Source organism: Trichoderma harzianum, assembly GCF_003025095.1.
Source record: "Trichoderma harzianum CBS 226.95 unplaced genomic scaffold M431scaffold_15, whole genome shotgun sequence".
Classification (NCBI taxonomy): domain Eukaryota; kingdom Fungi; phylum Ascomycota; class Sordariomycetes; order Hypocreales; family Hypocreaceae; genus Trichoderma; species Trichoderma harzianum.
This window is the reverse complement of record NW_020209263.1, coordinates 254,385-268,627: the sequence shown is the minus strand read 5'-3', so window position 1 is coordinate 268,627 and position 14,243 is coordinate 254,385. Positions and strand designations below refer to the sequence as shown.

At 46.2% G+C, this 14,243-nt stretch overlaps 5 protein-coding genes across 5 annotated transcripts; 2 read left to right on the top strand and 3 right to left on the bottom strand.

Moving 5' to 3' along the window:
• Nucleotides 1–47: 47 nt before the first annotated feature.
• M431DRAFT_9378 (hypothetical protein) lies at nt 48–3,199 on the bottom strand (the record flags this gene model as incomplete). The annotated part of the gene is made up of 5 exons (XM_024924513.1): nt 48–175; nt 243–877; nt 948–1,045; nt 1,111–1,725; nt 3,068–3,199. 5 exons carry the CDS (start codon nt 3,197–3,199, stop codon nt 48–50), a joined length of 1,608 nt encoding a protein of 535 aa, XP_024769769.1.
• Nucleotides 3,200–3,656: 457 nt separating this feature from the next.
• Nucleotides 3,657–5,234, top strand: M431DRAFT_9377 (hypothetical protein; the record flags this gene model as incomplete). The annotated part of the gene is made up of 4 exons (XM_024924511.1): nt 3,657–3,851; nt 3,902–4,309; nt 4,369–4,631; nt 4,694–5,234. 4 exons carry the CDS (start codon nt 3,657–3,659, stop codon nt 5,232–5,234), a joined length of 1,407 nt encoding a protein of 468 aa, XP_024769768.1.
• Nucleotides 5,235–5,505: 271 nt separating this feature from the next.
• M431DRAFT_39922 (hypothetical protein) lies at nt 5,506–5,763 on the bottom strand (the record flags this gene model as incomplete). The annotated part of the gene is made up of 1 exon (XM_024914859.1): nt 5,506–5,763. A coding segment is annotated over one exon (258 nt), but the record flags the coding sequence as incomplete, so codon positions are not given.
• Nucleotides 5,764–6,473: 710 nt separating this feature from the next.
• Nucleotides 6,474–9,412, bottom strand: M431DRAFT_524041 (hypothetical protein; the record flags this gene model as incomplete). The annotated part of the gene is made up of 3 exons (XM_024920566.1): nt 8,266–9,412; nt 7,404–8,205; nt 6,474–7,357 (listed from the first exon to the last, which is right to left on the bottom strand). Coding segments are annotated over exons 1-3 (2,664 nt in total), but the record flags the coding sequence as incomplete, so codon positions are not given.
• Nucleotides 9,413–11,661: 2,249 nt separating this feature from the next.
• Nucleotides 11,662–13,774, top strand: M431DRAFT_512303 (carbohydrate-binding module family 1 protein). The gene is made up of 3 exons (XM_024919814.1): nt 11,662–12,650; nt 12,717–13,336; nt 13,400–13,774. The coding sequence occupies exons 1-3, from the start codon at nt 11,875–11,877 to the stop codon at nt 13,417–13,419; spliced, it is 1,416 nt and encodes a 471-aa protein (XP_024769765.1). The 5' UTR covers nt 11,662–11,874; the 3' UTR covers nt 13,420–13,774.
• Nucleotides 13,775–14,243: the final 469 nt, after the last annotated feature.

Below are 14,243 nucleotides of genomic sequence, written 5' to 3'. Positions count from 1 at the left end.
ATTGGCACCTTTAACTTCATCATACCACAATTCGCGATTTGTTATCCTCAAAAGCTTTTGGAGCGAAATTCACGAGCCAAAGTAGCGTGAGCTTTGAAGAGTTCCAGATACGCCTCTGTGTACCCTGTCTCCGCTGCGGACTGAAGATACGTAATTGAGGTGTGCGCGCGCATTCCTGGATAGGCTTCAGTTGGCTCAAACTGAGAAGAGGCTGGAAGCGGGCAAAAGAGAAAAACACTTACCTTCGGCTGAGAGGGCCAAGCCTACTATCCTGGCAGATTCGATTTCTTCCTGAACAACATCGCAGACGTTCCAGAAAATGACCGCTCCAATCAAGAAATTTTCAACTGGGCTGCGGTCTCCGCCTTTGTCGGATAACAACCGAAATTGGTCTTTAGAAAGATGCTCTTCTGACTGTTGAAACGCCTGTTTCTTCTCGTTAAGCTTCCTTGCATGAACTACTACGGCAAGAGCCGCATTTATAGCCTCTTCAATCTTTCGGTGGTCTAAATTGTCGGCATCATCGTTATCGGCTTTCTTCGCTTCGGCTTTACACGTATTATTGAACTGAATGGGCTTGTATTCCTCGACTGTGGCCTCGCCCTTCGGTTTCGAAGCCTGTTCAGCCTCTGCAGCACCTCTTAGGGATAGCTGAACGCGTAGGTCAAGTAGGATATCAGCAGCAGAAGCTGCAGTTGGTCTGAGCAATGGATTTCTGCTCCAGCATTGCTCTATCAAGTCCCGAGCGCTTCCAAGGTTAGAGAGGCCGCTTGCGTTCACGTCTCCCGGGAGGTTAGCTCTCGCGCAATTTGGCGTAATTCTCATCTTCTGCCCCGACCTCGGTCGAAATGTTGTATGGAACCAGACCTGTAAGGCACTGCCAAATAATGACGCCGAGACTGTATCTGGTTAGAGAGGAGAGATGCCAAAAAACATTGAGTGCTCACCTCCAAATGTCCGTATATTTAGAATGTTCTCGAAGTCTATCGTACTCCGGAGCTTCGTACCGGACATCGTACTTCAAACCAGTGGTCTGTTCAAGAATCTGATTGATGTCAACAAAGGTTCACAACGTATCTTTAGGGGCTACCAGTAGCTTTGAGTACTTACGTGCCTTGCATTTTGCAACTTCGTGAGGAACGGAGCTAACCTCCCAGATGAGAGTTCTTGGAGAACGATCGTATGATCGGAAACGGATTTCAGTAGCAGCTGAGCATTGTGGTACCAAGCCATCGTCTTTGCGATATCATATGCCAATGATACGCGAGCTAATGGGGTATCTGGTAAACCATTATCTCTGCATGCTGACGCGAGTGTCTTGCCGTCCTCTAGATCTTGCATCACAACATAGTAGTTCTCGCCGAGTTTGACGGTTCCAAACAGCCGTTGCACGTATGCTCCTGCTTGAATGTTCTTATATATCTTCAAAAATTCTGGCATCGACCTGGTCAACTCAATTTTGTAGCAGACAGTTTGACTAGCGCTGTTGACAGTGCCGCGTTTTAAGAGGCCATCATGGGACTCAAATGAGAAGGTAAAGTCCTTTGCTTGAAATTCTGTATGCAATTCAACAATTGGAGCAGAAGATAGGCAATCTACCTTGCCTCCTTCAATTAATTTTGCGGACGCTTGGAGGTAAAGTAGAATCTCCTTCTGCTCTCCCTGAGTCTTCAATACGCTCCCCAGTTGTTTGCTGATGAGATCCTCTCGTGACAATATTTCAGCCTGCTTCTTTTCAGTTTAGGTCTTTTATGGAGTAACCAAATTGCGTACCACTGATTCGACTATAAATAGCGATTTGACAGACGAAATCTCGCTTGTGAGCGACTGGTACTCGTGTGTCCAATATAGCTTCAGAGATCTCTCAAAGAATCTCGACTGCTTGATTGCAGACACGAAGGCGTCAATTCTATTCAGACATGCCGTGAATTGGCCTAATGTCTTGAAAGAGGTGATTGCGTCACTATTCTTGCCCAGAAGATACACCAAGATGCAGGCTTGGTGACCTAAGGCCTCGCATTTTTTTTTTTAATCCTCGAACTTCGTTGATCTTTTTGACCAGTGCAATTAGTAGAGTCGCACTCTCCGTCAAACAACCTTGGACGGCCAATGCGAGATCAGGCCCCATCCTTGAATAATAGACGGTTGCTCGTCCCAGGAGGTTTACTTTACGGTTAAGTTGTAATATCTGCGAATGGAGTGCGGAATCTCGCTGTAGGACATCCACTTAAAAGCTTGAGGTGAGGTATCAAAACGTTCTCGAGCCTCACCTGTGACATAGTGGTGCGTCCAACGCGTACAGAGGACGAAACACGACGAAGCTACCCCGCAGATCAGGGATAAGGTGAAAACGAGGCTAAGAATGCCGACGATTAATAGGCTGACGGCGTTCGATTTCGCGTTTCTTGGTATTGCTGCCTAATGTTGCATAATCACGCGTTTCTCTGAGGCTGGCCTCTCGTATAATGCGTATAATTCACACGACCTTTCAGCCCCTTGCGTCGATGCTACTACAACTCTTCATATCCACTTCTTGTATTTAATCCCAGTAGCAGATGTCAGTCGCCCATTTTCCCACTACTACATTAATCTTGTTATTGATTCAACCCGAATTCATTCTCCCCATGAACGTATACTCCTCTACCGACATACTCATTCACTGTCACCTTTTGGGAGCAGCAGCATGTCTATAGATATTAAAGTCAGCTTACCTGACTATGAAAAGAAACCTCTTCGCAACTTTTTCCAATCCTTTCTATCTCAAGACTTTATCAACGGTCTTCCAGATTTGTCGTTGGAATCGCAAGTCAGACTACTACATTCATGGTCTTGGACGCGAAAATTGGCAGAAGACGCTTGCACAGTATGCTTTTCCGAAGACTGGATCGCAAATCATGGCAAGTCCGCAGTTATGGCCTGGCCTGTGATACAGAGATTCTGGGAACGCGATGTGAGGTGCTTCTACAGTAACCACTCCAGATTAGCTTTGCTGCTGCGTGATAATCTCCAGCTTGAGTCTCAGTTCAAGAATACAGATGATGGCTAGCTTCTCACGCTCCGACTATACCTTTCGCCCGAGGACAGGTGGTACTGGAAGATCGTAGCAATACTTCAACTCATAGTTGACGGTGATGATAAGGCGAGCCGGAAGATTCTGACCCAACTGCGTCAGTCCGGGGCCCTCCGCGAAGATACCCATGAGAGTGCTAAACAAGAAGGGGACGATCCAAGTCTCCAGTGGCCTAATGATACAATAATCAGCAGCGAGTCTTCGCAATTTGAACAGTCGGCAGCTGTCGAAATAACATCAATACTGCAAAGCTGGGAAAGCGTCACAAATTTTGAGATATGGAGTTTGGTGCAAATGTGCTGCACAATCCTCCGCAGTTCAGAAGATACAAGCCGTAAACTCCATGCTGCCCTGTCAGATTGCAAATTTTTGGAGTTGCATGCGGATTCAGGTAGTGGCTTTATTAATAAGAAATGGACGAACCATTCCAAAGTAAGTCTAAGACCGGTGATATCAACCTGGACATTAAAGAGTAATTCCTGTCTTCAAATACCTTCAGGGGTTCACTTTTCGGCATCCATCACGCTTTCTGAAATATGTACCTTGGACCAGCCTAAGCCTCGATATACGAGATCCCGGGAGTCAAATGCTTGTCTGGCATCCTGAGCATCGTGTTAAATTTGACCACCACTTACATACAGAAGAGGAGGTCTACCGATTTTGTGTGAACAATGAGCTGTATTTTCAGGAATACCTGCACGAAGATGGTATAATCTTCCAGCAAACACCTCTAAAAACCTCTGCCATATGTGGAGAATTACACAATTACTGGATGAAATGGGTTCGTGTGGGAAACTCCTCATTCGTTCGCCTCTACTGATTCGCACTTAGAATGACTGTGCCATTACCCAGCATGCAGATTCTAGACAGTGGCTTCTGTTAGAGACTATTCCAGGAATACAATTTCGTAAAATTTATGAGGAGAGGGATCATATTGCTGCGCAAAGATATTTCCAGCGATTTGTCGATGATTATCGTTTTGGGAGAGTCAGTGAAGTGGCAGAGGTCCTTGGTTTGACAGGTGAGAGCCCACAGTACGATGGATTTCTTGAGACCATACCCTTCAGCGAGATACACTCAATCAACTTTGCCCCATTGGCCGGTGCCAACGGTCTCGTCTACCGGGCGAAGTGGACGTGCCCCCAAAAGATTGATATGCCGGCTTCCGAAATTCGAGAAGTTGCCTTGAAGACAACTAGGTTGACAGCCTTGGCTGATGAGCGGAAGTTTCTGAGCGAGGTAAGTGTTCCCGAATACGAATGTATCGGTTGGGCTAGCCATGGTGACCGCATCGACAGCTGGATGCTTCTCTGCGAGCATTAGCAGCGAGGTCAGTACGCTGCATTCGATTTTATGGAATCACTAAAGTACCAAGAAATTGCGAACCGTTCCCACCGGACACACTGTTCATGGTATTTGAATGGGCCGAACTAGGCTCCGTATTGCAATACCTTAATAGCCGTCTGACAGGAGCGAGGAAGGACTGGGAGATTTTATTTGACTGCATAGAAGATATCGCTGTAGGTCTTGATGAGCTGCATAGGAACAATATCATTCACCGGTGGGTTCTTTTTACTTCCAAGGTTGGTTTCACGCCTGAGACATGAGACTGATTCCTACCAGAGACATCCACCCAAATAATGTCTTAATCGCAACACGACCTACACCCCGTGACGCATCGACCTCAATTTCAGTCGAAATACTGCTCGTGGATCTTGGAGAAGGCCTTGCAGCTGACAAGGAGCAATCTCTGGGTCGAAAATACTACGGAAACGTGGAATATTGGGCGCCAGAAGTACGTAAGCATCACCAATATAGCTTCGCTTCAGACATTTATTCTGCTGGACGCCTGATGGCGGAAATGGTTCAGGTCAGATGGCGAATTGTGCTTCAAAAGACGGGAGGAATGGACCAGTCTGTGCCCAGAGAGATTGCGCAGATCATCCGTATGTGTATGGCTAAGGCGCCCGAAGCTCGACCGAATGCGGAAGACTTAGTCTATCATATACAAGACGTTCATATGGAATTAATGCGTGAGACATCGGACGGTGATTATGATATAGTCTTTGACAATATGGTCGATGGAAGCCACGAGCTCAATGCTAACGTCGAAAGTGAGAGTGGCGAAGTGTTGGATCTGGATGAAGATGGAATACCCTTTTAAGGCAAAAATGGTTCAGCTCTATGTAGAAAACTTACGTGTGATAGCTGTCTCTTTTGTCAGTTGCTGGTACTGGCCAACGGGCTCCAACTACAGCTTGAAGTGTGAATATTCTGTTATTGCTGCCCAACTTGGCTGGCGTATACCGCTTCTGGTTGGTAGATCAATCTTGGTCGGCTTGCAGCAGCTTCTCAAAGCTATATGTCCGTCCTCCGCCAGAGAGTACAAGAGTATCTAAGGTCTATTGTCATTAATCTACATTGATTTTCTTGGCCAACAGCTTTACAACTGTCTCACGCCCGTTTTTGGTCGCTAAAGATAGCGGCGTCCGACCCCTTCTATCCTTAGACTCGGCATTCGCACCTTTTTCAAGCAGGAGCCCTACTACTATTCCATGTCCATTCTCTGCCGCCAAGGACAGCGGTGTCTGATCCCCGTTATCTTTGGAATCTACCTCAGCGCCTTGTTCAAGTAGCAGCTTTACTATTGTCTCATGCCCATTCTTTGCCGCCCATGATAGCGATGTCCGGCCGGTTCCTTGGACGTATACTTTCGGGATACAACGAGTTGAGTTATGGCTTCCGAGGGAGAAAAAGTTGCCCGAAGAATGATATTCTCCTGGAAAGTCATAGCCCTCTAAAGAATGATAGCTCCTCGAAGAATAACTGTTCCATGGAGAGTACCGGCTCCGTGGAGAGTAACTCGTTGCCCTGGCTCTTTCTAGATCAAGTAGTCCACCACCCTCCTCCTTGGCGTTTATGTTGACCTCGTTCCTCATAAGGAGCAGCTTCACCACAGCCTCATGTCCGTTTTGCGCAGCCCGCATCAGTGGTGTCCACCCACAATTGTCCTTGGAGTCTGGATTGATGCTGTCCACCGCTAGCAGCAACTTCACCACTGTCTCATGCCCACTTGATGCGGCTTTCGACAATGCTGTATGTCCATCTATATCACAGCAGTTCGCCTGAATTTCTTTCCGATCGAGCAGTAGCTTCACAACTCCCTCGTGGCCCTTGTTCGCAGCAATCCACAACGGTGTCCAACTGTATTCGTTTCTCGAGTTTACGTCGACATTCTTTGAAAGTAGCAGCTTCACCACTGCCTCATGCCCATTCTCTGCTGCCAAAGACAGTGGCGTCCGACCCTGCTTGTCTTTAAACTGTACCTTGGCGCCTTTCTCAAGCAGCAATTGTACTACTGCTTCGTGCCCGTTTATTATAGCCCATAATAACGGCGTGTTACCCCGGTCATCCTCAGACTCTAGCTCAGCACCATTCTCGTGTAGCAGCTCTACCACTCTCGAGTGGCCATTCTTTGCCGCCAAGGACAATGCCGTCTGACTGTCAGTGTTCTTGGCATCAATTTCTACTGCATTTTGAAAGAGTGCCATAGCCGCATCCTCGATCCCAAAGTATGCCACTAGGTGAAGAGCTGTCATACGCCTTGGTGCTCGTTGGCTGTAATTTGAACTTTGTGCGGGCATCATCAGCGCTTGGCTCGCTGCTTCGACCTTTGCCTGCTGCTCGAGGAATTCCATGACTTCCTGGCATAATGTCAAAGTCTTGCGAGCATGGTGGCCCCAGTTGCGTGCCGCGTAGTTATAAAGATGATTCGATCGCAACCGCTCATTGAAGCTGTCGTCCGTTGGACAAAATCCACTTTCGAAGACGCGGAATGATAAGTAGGTAACGCATGTTGTCGTGATGCCGACATTTGCGTTCGGGAACCAATGGCTTTGAGTCCGCTCAAAGTATTCCTGTGTTGTATAATGGACCAAGCGGATGATATTACTCTCCTCATCAACAGTGACTAATCCCGCACACACAGAGACCAAATCTTCGATTTCTGGGAGATTATCTTCGTCCAAGTCAGACTTGCCTACTTCTACAGCAAGTGCATGCTGAAGTTCTAATGTAGTCAGTCGTCTCCTTGCACAGGTGATCCAAGATAGGACCTGTATTGCAAGCTCTCTCGAGCCCGTCTGCCCCTTGATCCGGTCCATCGCTGCGTCGTACGTCTCAGTATATGCTTCAGACCCAGTGGGCAGGGCTTCTAAAGCTGTCCGGATAGCTTTTGGCGTCCATTTACTTCTCAGTGAATCAAGATGAAGCTTTGCGAGCAGGAACCTACAAATAATTAGCTTTTTCGCGCAGGATGAGGATAGCAACATACATTCCGTCAATAGCTTTGACGATTTTGATCTTAATTTCTTCTTGTAGATCTAGCCTCTTTAAGACACACCCCGGTAGTTCTGACATTTGACTATCAAGATAATTCTGTACATCTTCATCGCTTGCAAGGATTTCAAGAGAAGGATATCGTTTGAACACCTTTTCAATGTCCGGGATTCTTCGTGAAGTTGCAAAGAAATTTGTTTTTGTTTTTGCCTGCAGGTTAAATATCTCCAAAAGTAGTGTCGACCGGCACTTGTTTGATGCTTGGCACTCATCAAGAGCATCAACGATAATAAAGACTCTCGAAAATGTAGCCGCCACAGACTGTAGAGCCTTGGAGATTTCGTCTATTGATGGCCGCGTTTTCTTAGCTTTGTGTTGGTCATAGAGATCTTTTACGCCGCCTGGCAGAGAAGACTGGCCTTGGGCTAGTTGTTTAAGCAGACTTGCAAGTAGGTCGTAGGCCGTTTGGTCGCCTTTCTGTTGGAAGTTACAGTAGATGTAAGCAACCCCAATTGAGGTATCATCAGGGTATCTCTTGCAAAGGTCGTCTACCACAATTGATGTAAGAATGGTTTTCCCAGCTCCTGGAATCCCTGGGCAGAATAACGTCTGCTTGTCGGTCTTTAACCAGATGGAGTACTCAGTAGAGTCTAGAAGCCATTGACCAGTTCCCGGTTGCCGCCTCTGTAGATTGTCACTCTGCTGAGGGCCATAGTCAATATGTGTAAGCCAGTTAAGAATTTCGGCGTCTTCTTTTCTATCCAGTTTAGACTCGACTTTTTCAACATAATTGTGAACTACAAACTTGTTAACAATATGCTACTAACTCGGCAAAGGGGCCCTGGATAATGACCAACCTCGAGAAAGAAGCTCTATAACCTTCTCCTCAGCTTCAATCCTATTTGGAGGGATCCGATTTAAAAGGTCTTTAGCATATGCAGCCGCTGTCATTGCTGCGTAGCCTTGCCACTCCTTGTTCTTGTGCATATCTGAGTAATCGCATATGCCCCGGATAACTAGGCACGGGAAATGGTTCATCAACCCTGCCGCCTCCGTTTCAAAACACAGGACGTCCATTTCCGCCGCAATTCGATCTCGAACTAGTGCGTCTTCCATTAACTGGTTTGCAGAAGCAATCAGGCCGTAGTGAATTGCTGGATTGTCCTCCTCGTCTCCCCGCTCAAATTGGAATACCACGTTGAATAAACCGTGAGCACACTCTGTGGTACAGACAGAATCGTGGGTGACTTCAGATTTGAGAATTCTATCTGTCCTTGGGTCGGGGCGTTTATACTTCTTGACTAATCTCGGTTTCATCTTGAGCACGTCATTAATGGCCTTATCAAGTTGGTGGCCATCGATCTCATATTGCGCCTGAAGTCCACTAACTGCTGTTAACAGCACCGTTGGAGGCTGGCTTAAGAACCCTGTTGTGCAAAAGCTCTGGTTCTGTATTGTCTTGCCAAAGTCATATTGGAAAACGCCACCCTTCCCATCTCGAGGTACACTGACCACAATGTCGCCGAGACGAATATCGTGCTTTTGGCTTGGTACACCGCCACCGATTCCAACCATCAGGCCGATCCTAACGTTTGGGAAGCTGTGTAGCATATCTCTAGCTACAACTGCAGCAGAAGCTATACCATATTCTCCACCAGGCAAAACGGCTATGACAACATTGTGTTTTCCAATCTTGCCTAGGGTGTAATCGTTATTATCGTTAGGAGACACATATTCAGGCCCTTCGTGCTTTTCGTCAAGAAAAGCTTGCGCGGCAACGTACTCCGTGCTTATGGCACAGATCCAGCCAACTGTGTAGTCGTTAGGGTTTGACATGACTGCCAGCTAGGTCATTAGAGTGGTGGAAGGCGTGAGGATCTCGATTCAGCTCACGCATCAATCAAGATTTTTATCAAGGATCTGGTGGCCAAGACTTATCAAGGTATATCAAGTGCTCCGTGCCTCTCATATACGAAGAAAGAGTGAGGTTGTAGTAAAATAAAAATGCTGAACGTAATATTTGAGAGAGAAAGGAACATGAGGCAGACTTTCCTGCAGCTTTCAGCCCGTTAGGCTGAAATGTGACGGATTTTGGGCACATTGCAGCCTAGTTGCAGCCAATCGGTGACATGAGCTGTCATACTCGCTTGGCTATCAAACGCGGCTCGAATAGGTATTTTAGACATCAGCAAATGAAACGAATCCAGTAGAGTATTTACGAGGACCACCCCTAGATTTAAGATTACGAAGAAAAAAGCTGATGTGAGGCTCAATTACACACGCAACGATAATAGTATAAGAAAGCAAAATATTGCTTGGAACTATTGACTATTCTTAACTGTATATCTAGGGTTTGGCATTTTTTACTACATTGGAAATAACGTCTATTTTGCTAGGTGCTCCTTGTAACCGGTTGGGTATGGTATAGCAAGGATGCTCATTGGCTGAGTAACCAATCTGGAGATGAGTGGTTACCAGCATTATGTCATTGCGCGAATTCTACCATAAGACCTTCAAGGAAGAGTATCAGGGTAACTTCACTCATTAAGTAGATTAAACTAACGCAAAGGAGGAAACCCTTTGCACTACTTCGCAAGTCTTCATGAGAATGTAGCAGGCGAACAGTCGTGATACACGTAGCAGAGTCCCCATATTGTCTTGCGCACGTATTCCAAAGCCAACGGGTATTTAACATAGATAGGGAAGTTTGCTTCAAGTTTGAATACGCTATAGAGAAGATCTTGAGGGAGCAGCTTGATGAAGTGTCTTATAAGGAATTGCTAGGGATGATGGTCACTACGGACAAGCATCGCGAAGCAATAGACATGCAAGTGAATGTGGCCGAACACTATCGCAAGACTTGTTTTTAGCATTCTTACCAGTAAATCGCAAATTGTAGAAGCCCGCGAATACTTTTCACCACTTACGTCCGCATAGGAAGGCATAATCCCTTCAACTCAAGGTCGTCAAGGTCCTTCCGGATGCAATCAGAAAGTAGCATTCTTACCCAATATAGCAAAATGCCCCTAATGGTCAACGTTGAGGATGCACATGATGAAGACGGGAAAACCTATAGAGGTTGCCTTATCTTTATGACATCTAACATCTCGTTCTTCAAGAAGGTGGATCTCAGTAGATCTTCGTGTGTTGCGCCAATCAATGGCCAAGCCAACGACAGCTTATGAATACAAGCTCTTGTGTATGCTTTTTGTGATTTTCGTCTTTCGTTACCATTAATCTTTCCTACATACTTGTTCTTAGAGGTTTCAAGATTACATGATTCTATGGTTTATGGCAGGTGAGGCTATACGTGTCATTTTGGATCCTTCCTAGATCCTTTGTGGCGACTCAAGTTAGCACGACTGTATATATTCGGATAGGTGCACTTTCTCAATATGGCTTAGATATAAGTACATGATCGGATTCTCCGATTGCATAGATTGGCCTGGCTAAGTACATGTAGGTTGGATCGATCGGACCGGCTGGGTTGATCGGGCCGGTCAGCTACGACGCTGAATGGCCCAGCTTAGCCAGCTATCTGTCATAGCTAAAGGAGCATTCGGTGGACAAAACGTCTATATATTCTCATTCGATTGTATTGTTATAGTTACAGTTGACTGTGTTTGTTTCATCAATAGGCTTGATGGGATCCGTTGCGCTTGGAGGGTTTTGGGTCGCAGCGTGATGGTTGCTACCATAATAATATGCGACAGGCTTCATGAAAGATGGTGTTCAGTGTAAAAGACTTTGGCTAATATTTATTTCAATATAAGAAACTCTTTACTTGGCAACTGCATATAGAATCTAGCCAATCAGCCTAAATCATCTTATATAATAAGCCTAGCAAAAATGCTTGACCCCTTGTCGTTTCTTTTTTCCTTTTGCCTTTCCTTTTACCCGTCACTCGACTATCGCCAATATGAGTTTTGCCGAAATTGCTAAAGGTAACATAGGTTACAATACAGGTAAGCAAAAGGTCTGAGTCAATCTAAATGGCCCTTGACAATAGATGGAAGAATTGTAGGCCCCTCTTTAATTTCTTTATCTTCGTAGTGCTAGCTTGCAGAACTATACTACAGTAGCATTCAGATGCCATTTCGATCCAAGTCTTCTGTATAGCCTTTTTATCAAACTAGCTGTTACAGTTTAATGAACCAAGCATATTATTTGTATATAACCTCTATACAACGGTAGCATTAGGACTACAGAAAACGGCAAAACTGCCAAGATACCTTCGACCCAACCTATAGGGTCTTGGGGGTTATTACCAATTCTCATAGCCTAACAGCATGAAGACACTAGGAACTAGCAGCTTTGGATTAGAACAGATGCAACGTGGTTTGTCGTTCAGGATCGCCGGTGCTGTGTAGAAAACATCTTAAAAGGGCCGCAGTTCCGTATCATTGTCGTGGAATCATTCCTATCAGGTCTTGCCAAAATCTCTCTTCTTGGCCCATAGTTTCAAAATGGCTCTCTCTGGTCCCTTCCCGCTAGCTACGGCTGCCCTTATTGCATTTATTGCCCAAATTGTTGCCGGTCAGCAACCTGGAACCAGCACTCCCGAGGTCCATCCCAAGTTAACGACCTACAAGTGCACAAAATCTGGAGGATGTGTGGCTCAGGACACCTCTGTCGTCCTTGACTGGAACTACCGCTGGATGCACGACAAGAACTTCAACTCGTGCACCGTCAATGGCGGAGTAAATACCACTCTTTGCCCTGATGAAGCGACTTGTGGTGCCAACTGCTTCATCGAGGGCGTCGACTACGCTGCCTCTGGTGTCACGGTCTCGGGTAGCTCTCTCACCATGAACCAGTACATGCCCAGCAGTTCTGGCGGATATAGCAGCGTATCTCCACGACTCTATCTTTTGGGATCTGATGGAGACTATGAGCTGCTTCAGTTGAACGGCCAAGAGCTGAGCTTCGATGTCGACCTCTCAACTCTGCCCTGTGGAGAGAACGGCGCCCTTTACCTCTCCGAAATGGCCGCAAATGGTGGTGCCAACCAGTACAACACAGCTGGCGCCAACTATGGAAGCGGTTATTGCGATGCCCAGTGCCCCGTCCAGACCTGGAAGAATGGTACCCTCAACACTAACCATTCAGGCTACTGCTGCAACGAGATGGATATCCTTGAAGCCAACTCAAGAGCCAATGCATTCACTCCTCACTCTTGCACGGCCACTGCTTGCGATGCCAGCGGTTGCGGCTTCAACCCCTACGCAAACGGATTCCAACGGTGAGTTTATTCTTTCCTAATGACGTTGGCAAACCCGAGTAAAGCTGACATCGATACTTTGCCTAGCTACTGGGGCCCTGGGTTCACACTTGATACCTCCAAGGTCTTCACCATCATTACACAGTTCAACACAGACAATGGTTTGCCTTCCGGTAACCTTGTGAGCATTACACGCAAGTATAGACAGAATGGCGTTGACGTCCCGAGTGCTCAATCTGGAGGTGACACTATTTCATCTTGCCCGTCTGCTTCAGCCTACGGTGGTCTCACAACCATGGGCAAGGCTCTGGCAAACGGCATGGTATTGGTATTCAGCATCTGGAACGATAACGGCGGAAACATGAACTGGCTGGATAGCGGCAATGCCGGTCCCTGCAGCAGCACAGAGGGCAACCCGTCCACCATTGTTGCCAACAACCCGGGCACTCATGTCATCTTCTCCAACATCCGATGGGGAGATATTGGTTCAACCACTGGCTCAACCGGCGGTAACCCTCCTCCCAGCACATCTAGAACCTCCACCACGCCTCCTCCCAGCACGACCCTGAGAACTTCCACTTCAAGCAGGACGACTACCTCGAGTGCTGCAGGCTGCACTCAAACCCACTGGGGCCAGTGTGGCGGTAACGGATATACCGGCTGCAAGATTTGCACAGCAGGCACAACTTGCCAGTATAGCAACGATTGTTAGTACTTCCATTACCAGTCCGCTGCAAAGCATGTTTCAAATTCTAACCGCAGGAATATAGACTACTCGCAATGCCTATAGAGCCGATTTGGTCGTATAGAAGGCTGTCTTCAGTTACCAGTGTGCGCTCCGATACAGTGAACGTCTGTGTTAGCGTGGTTATGTAAATAATCTTGAGAGGATTTTTCCTCGAACATAAAATTAGACACTTGAATGTCAAAAAACAAAAGACTTTGAACTACCTACAAGAAAGAAGAGCACTGCAGTATCCCGATGTCTCGCTTCATAAGTCACATATGCTCGTATAGCAAAACTAATCTTATTGGACCAATTACGAGCTAGAGAAACGGATGTATGCTATCATTGAATAGAAGTTTTGTGTTAATTATAGCCACCGCTGGGACTTATATATATACGTCAATGTATAGAAGCTGGCGGCCGACGGTAATATGTACTACAACTTCCATCTCTATAACCAACCTCTACACTAAAAGCTCGGTTCTAACGGGCCGCGATTTAACACTAACACACCATGTATATAGTAATACTCAGCTAGTAACCGAAAGGTAAAAGGCGCTATATATGGGACTTTAACATGCCGTGTTATACAAAGTGCAGGCGCATTAAACTATGTATACTATTGATGTTTATTGAAGATACGAACGGTATCACTGGAGGTAAGCGTACAAACTATCTTATATAATAGACACTTACTAATTGGATATCTAGAATTTAATAGCAGGGTGTTCCAACCCCGTGCCAGTATTATTGAGCATTTAACTTCTGCAACTTTTCAGAAGGCTGCTGCTACTGCTGATGCTCTCTTTGATGACTAGATATTAATTGGAATAATTATTGCGAGTATAGATTGTATATTGTCTGTTAACCTCTCTAAGTACATGAGA

What these genes read in the sequence shown, in the direction of transcription:
- M431DRAFT_512303 (XM_024919814.1), top strand. Translation starts at nt 11,875, where the DNA reads ATGGCTCTCTCTGGTCCCTTCCCGCTAGCTACGGCTGCCCTTATTGCA. An exon ending in TACGCAAACGGATTCCAACG is followed by an intron (nt 12,651 to 12,716) that starts GTGAGTTTATTC and finishes TACTTTGCCTAG; the next exon opens with CTACTGGGGCCCTGGGTTCA. An exon ending in TTGCCAGTATAGCAACGATT is followed by an intron (nt 13,337 to 13,399) that starts GTTAGTACTTCC and finishes GCAGGAATATAG; the next exon opens with ACTACTCGCAATGCCTATAG.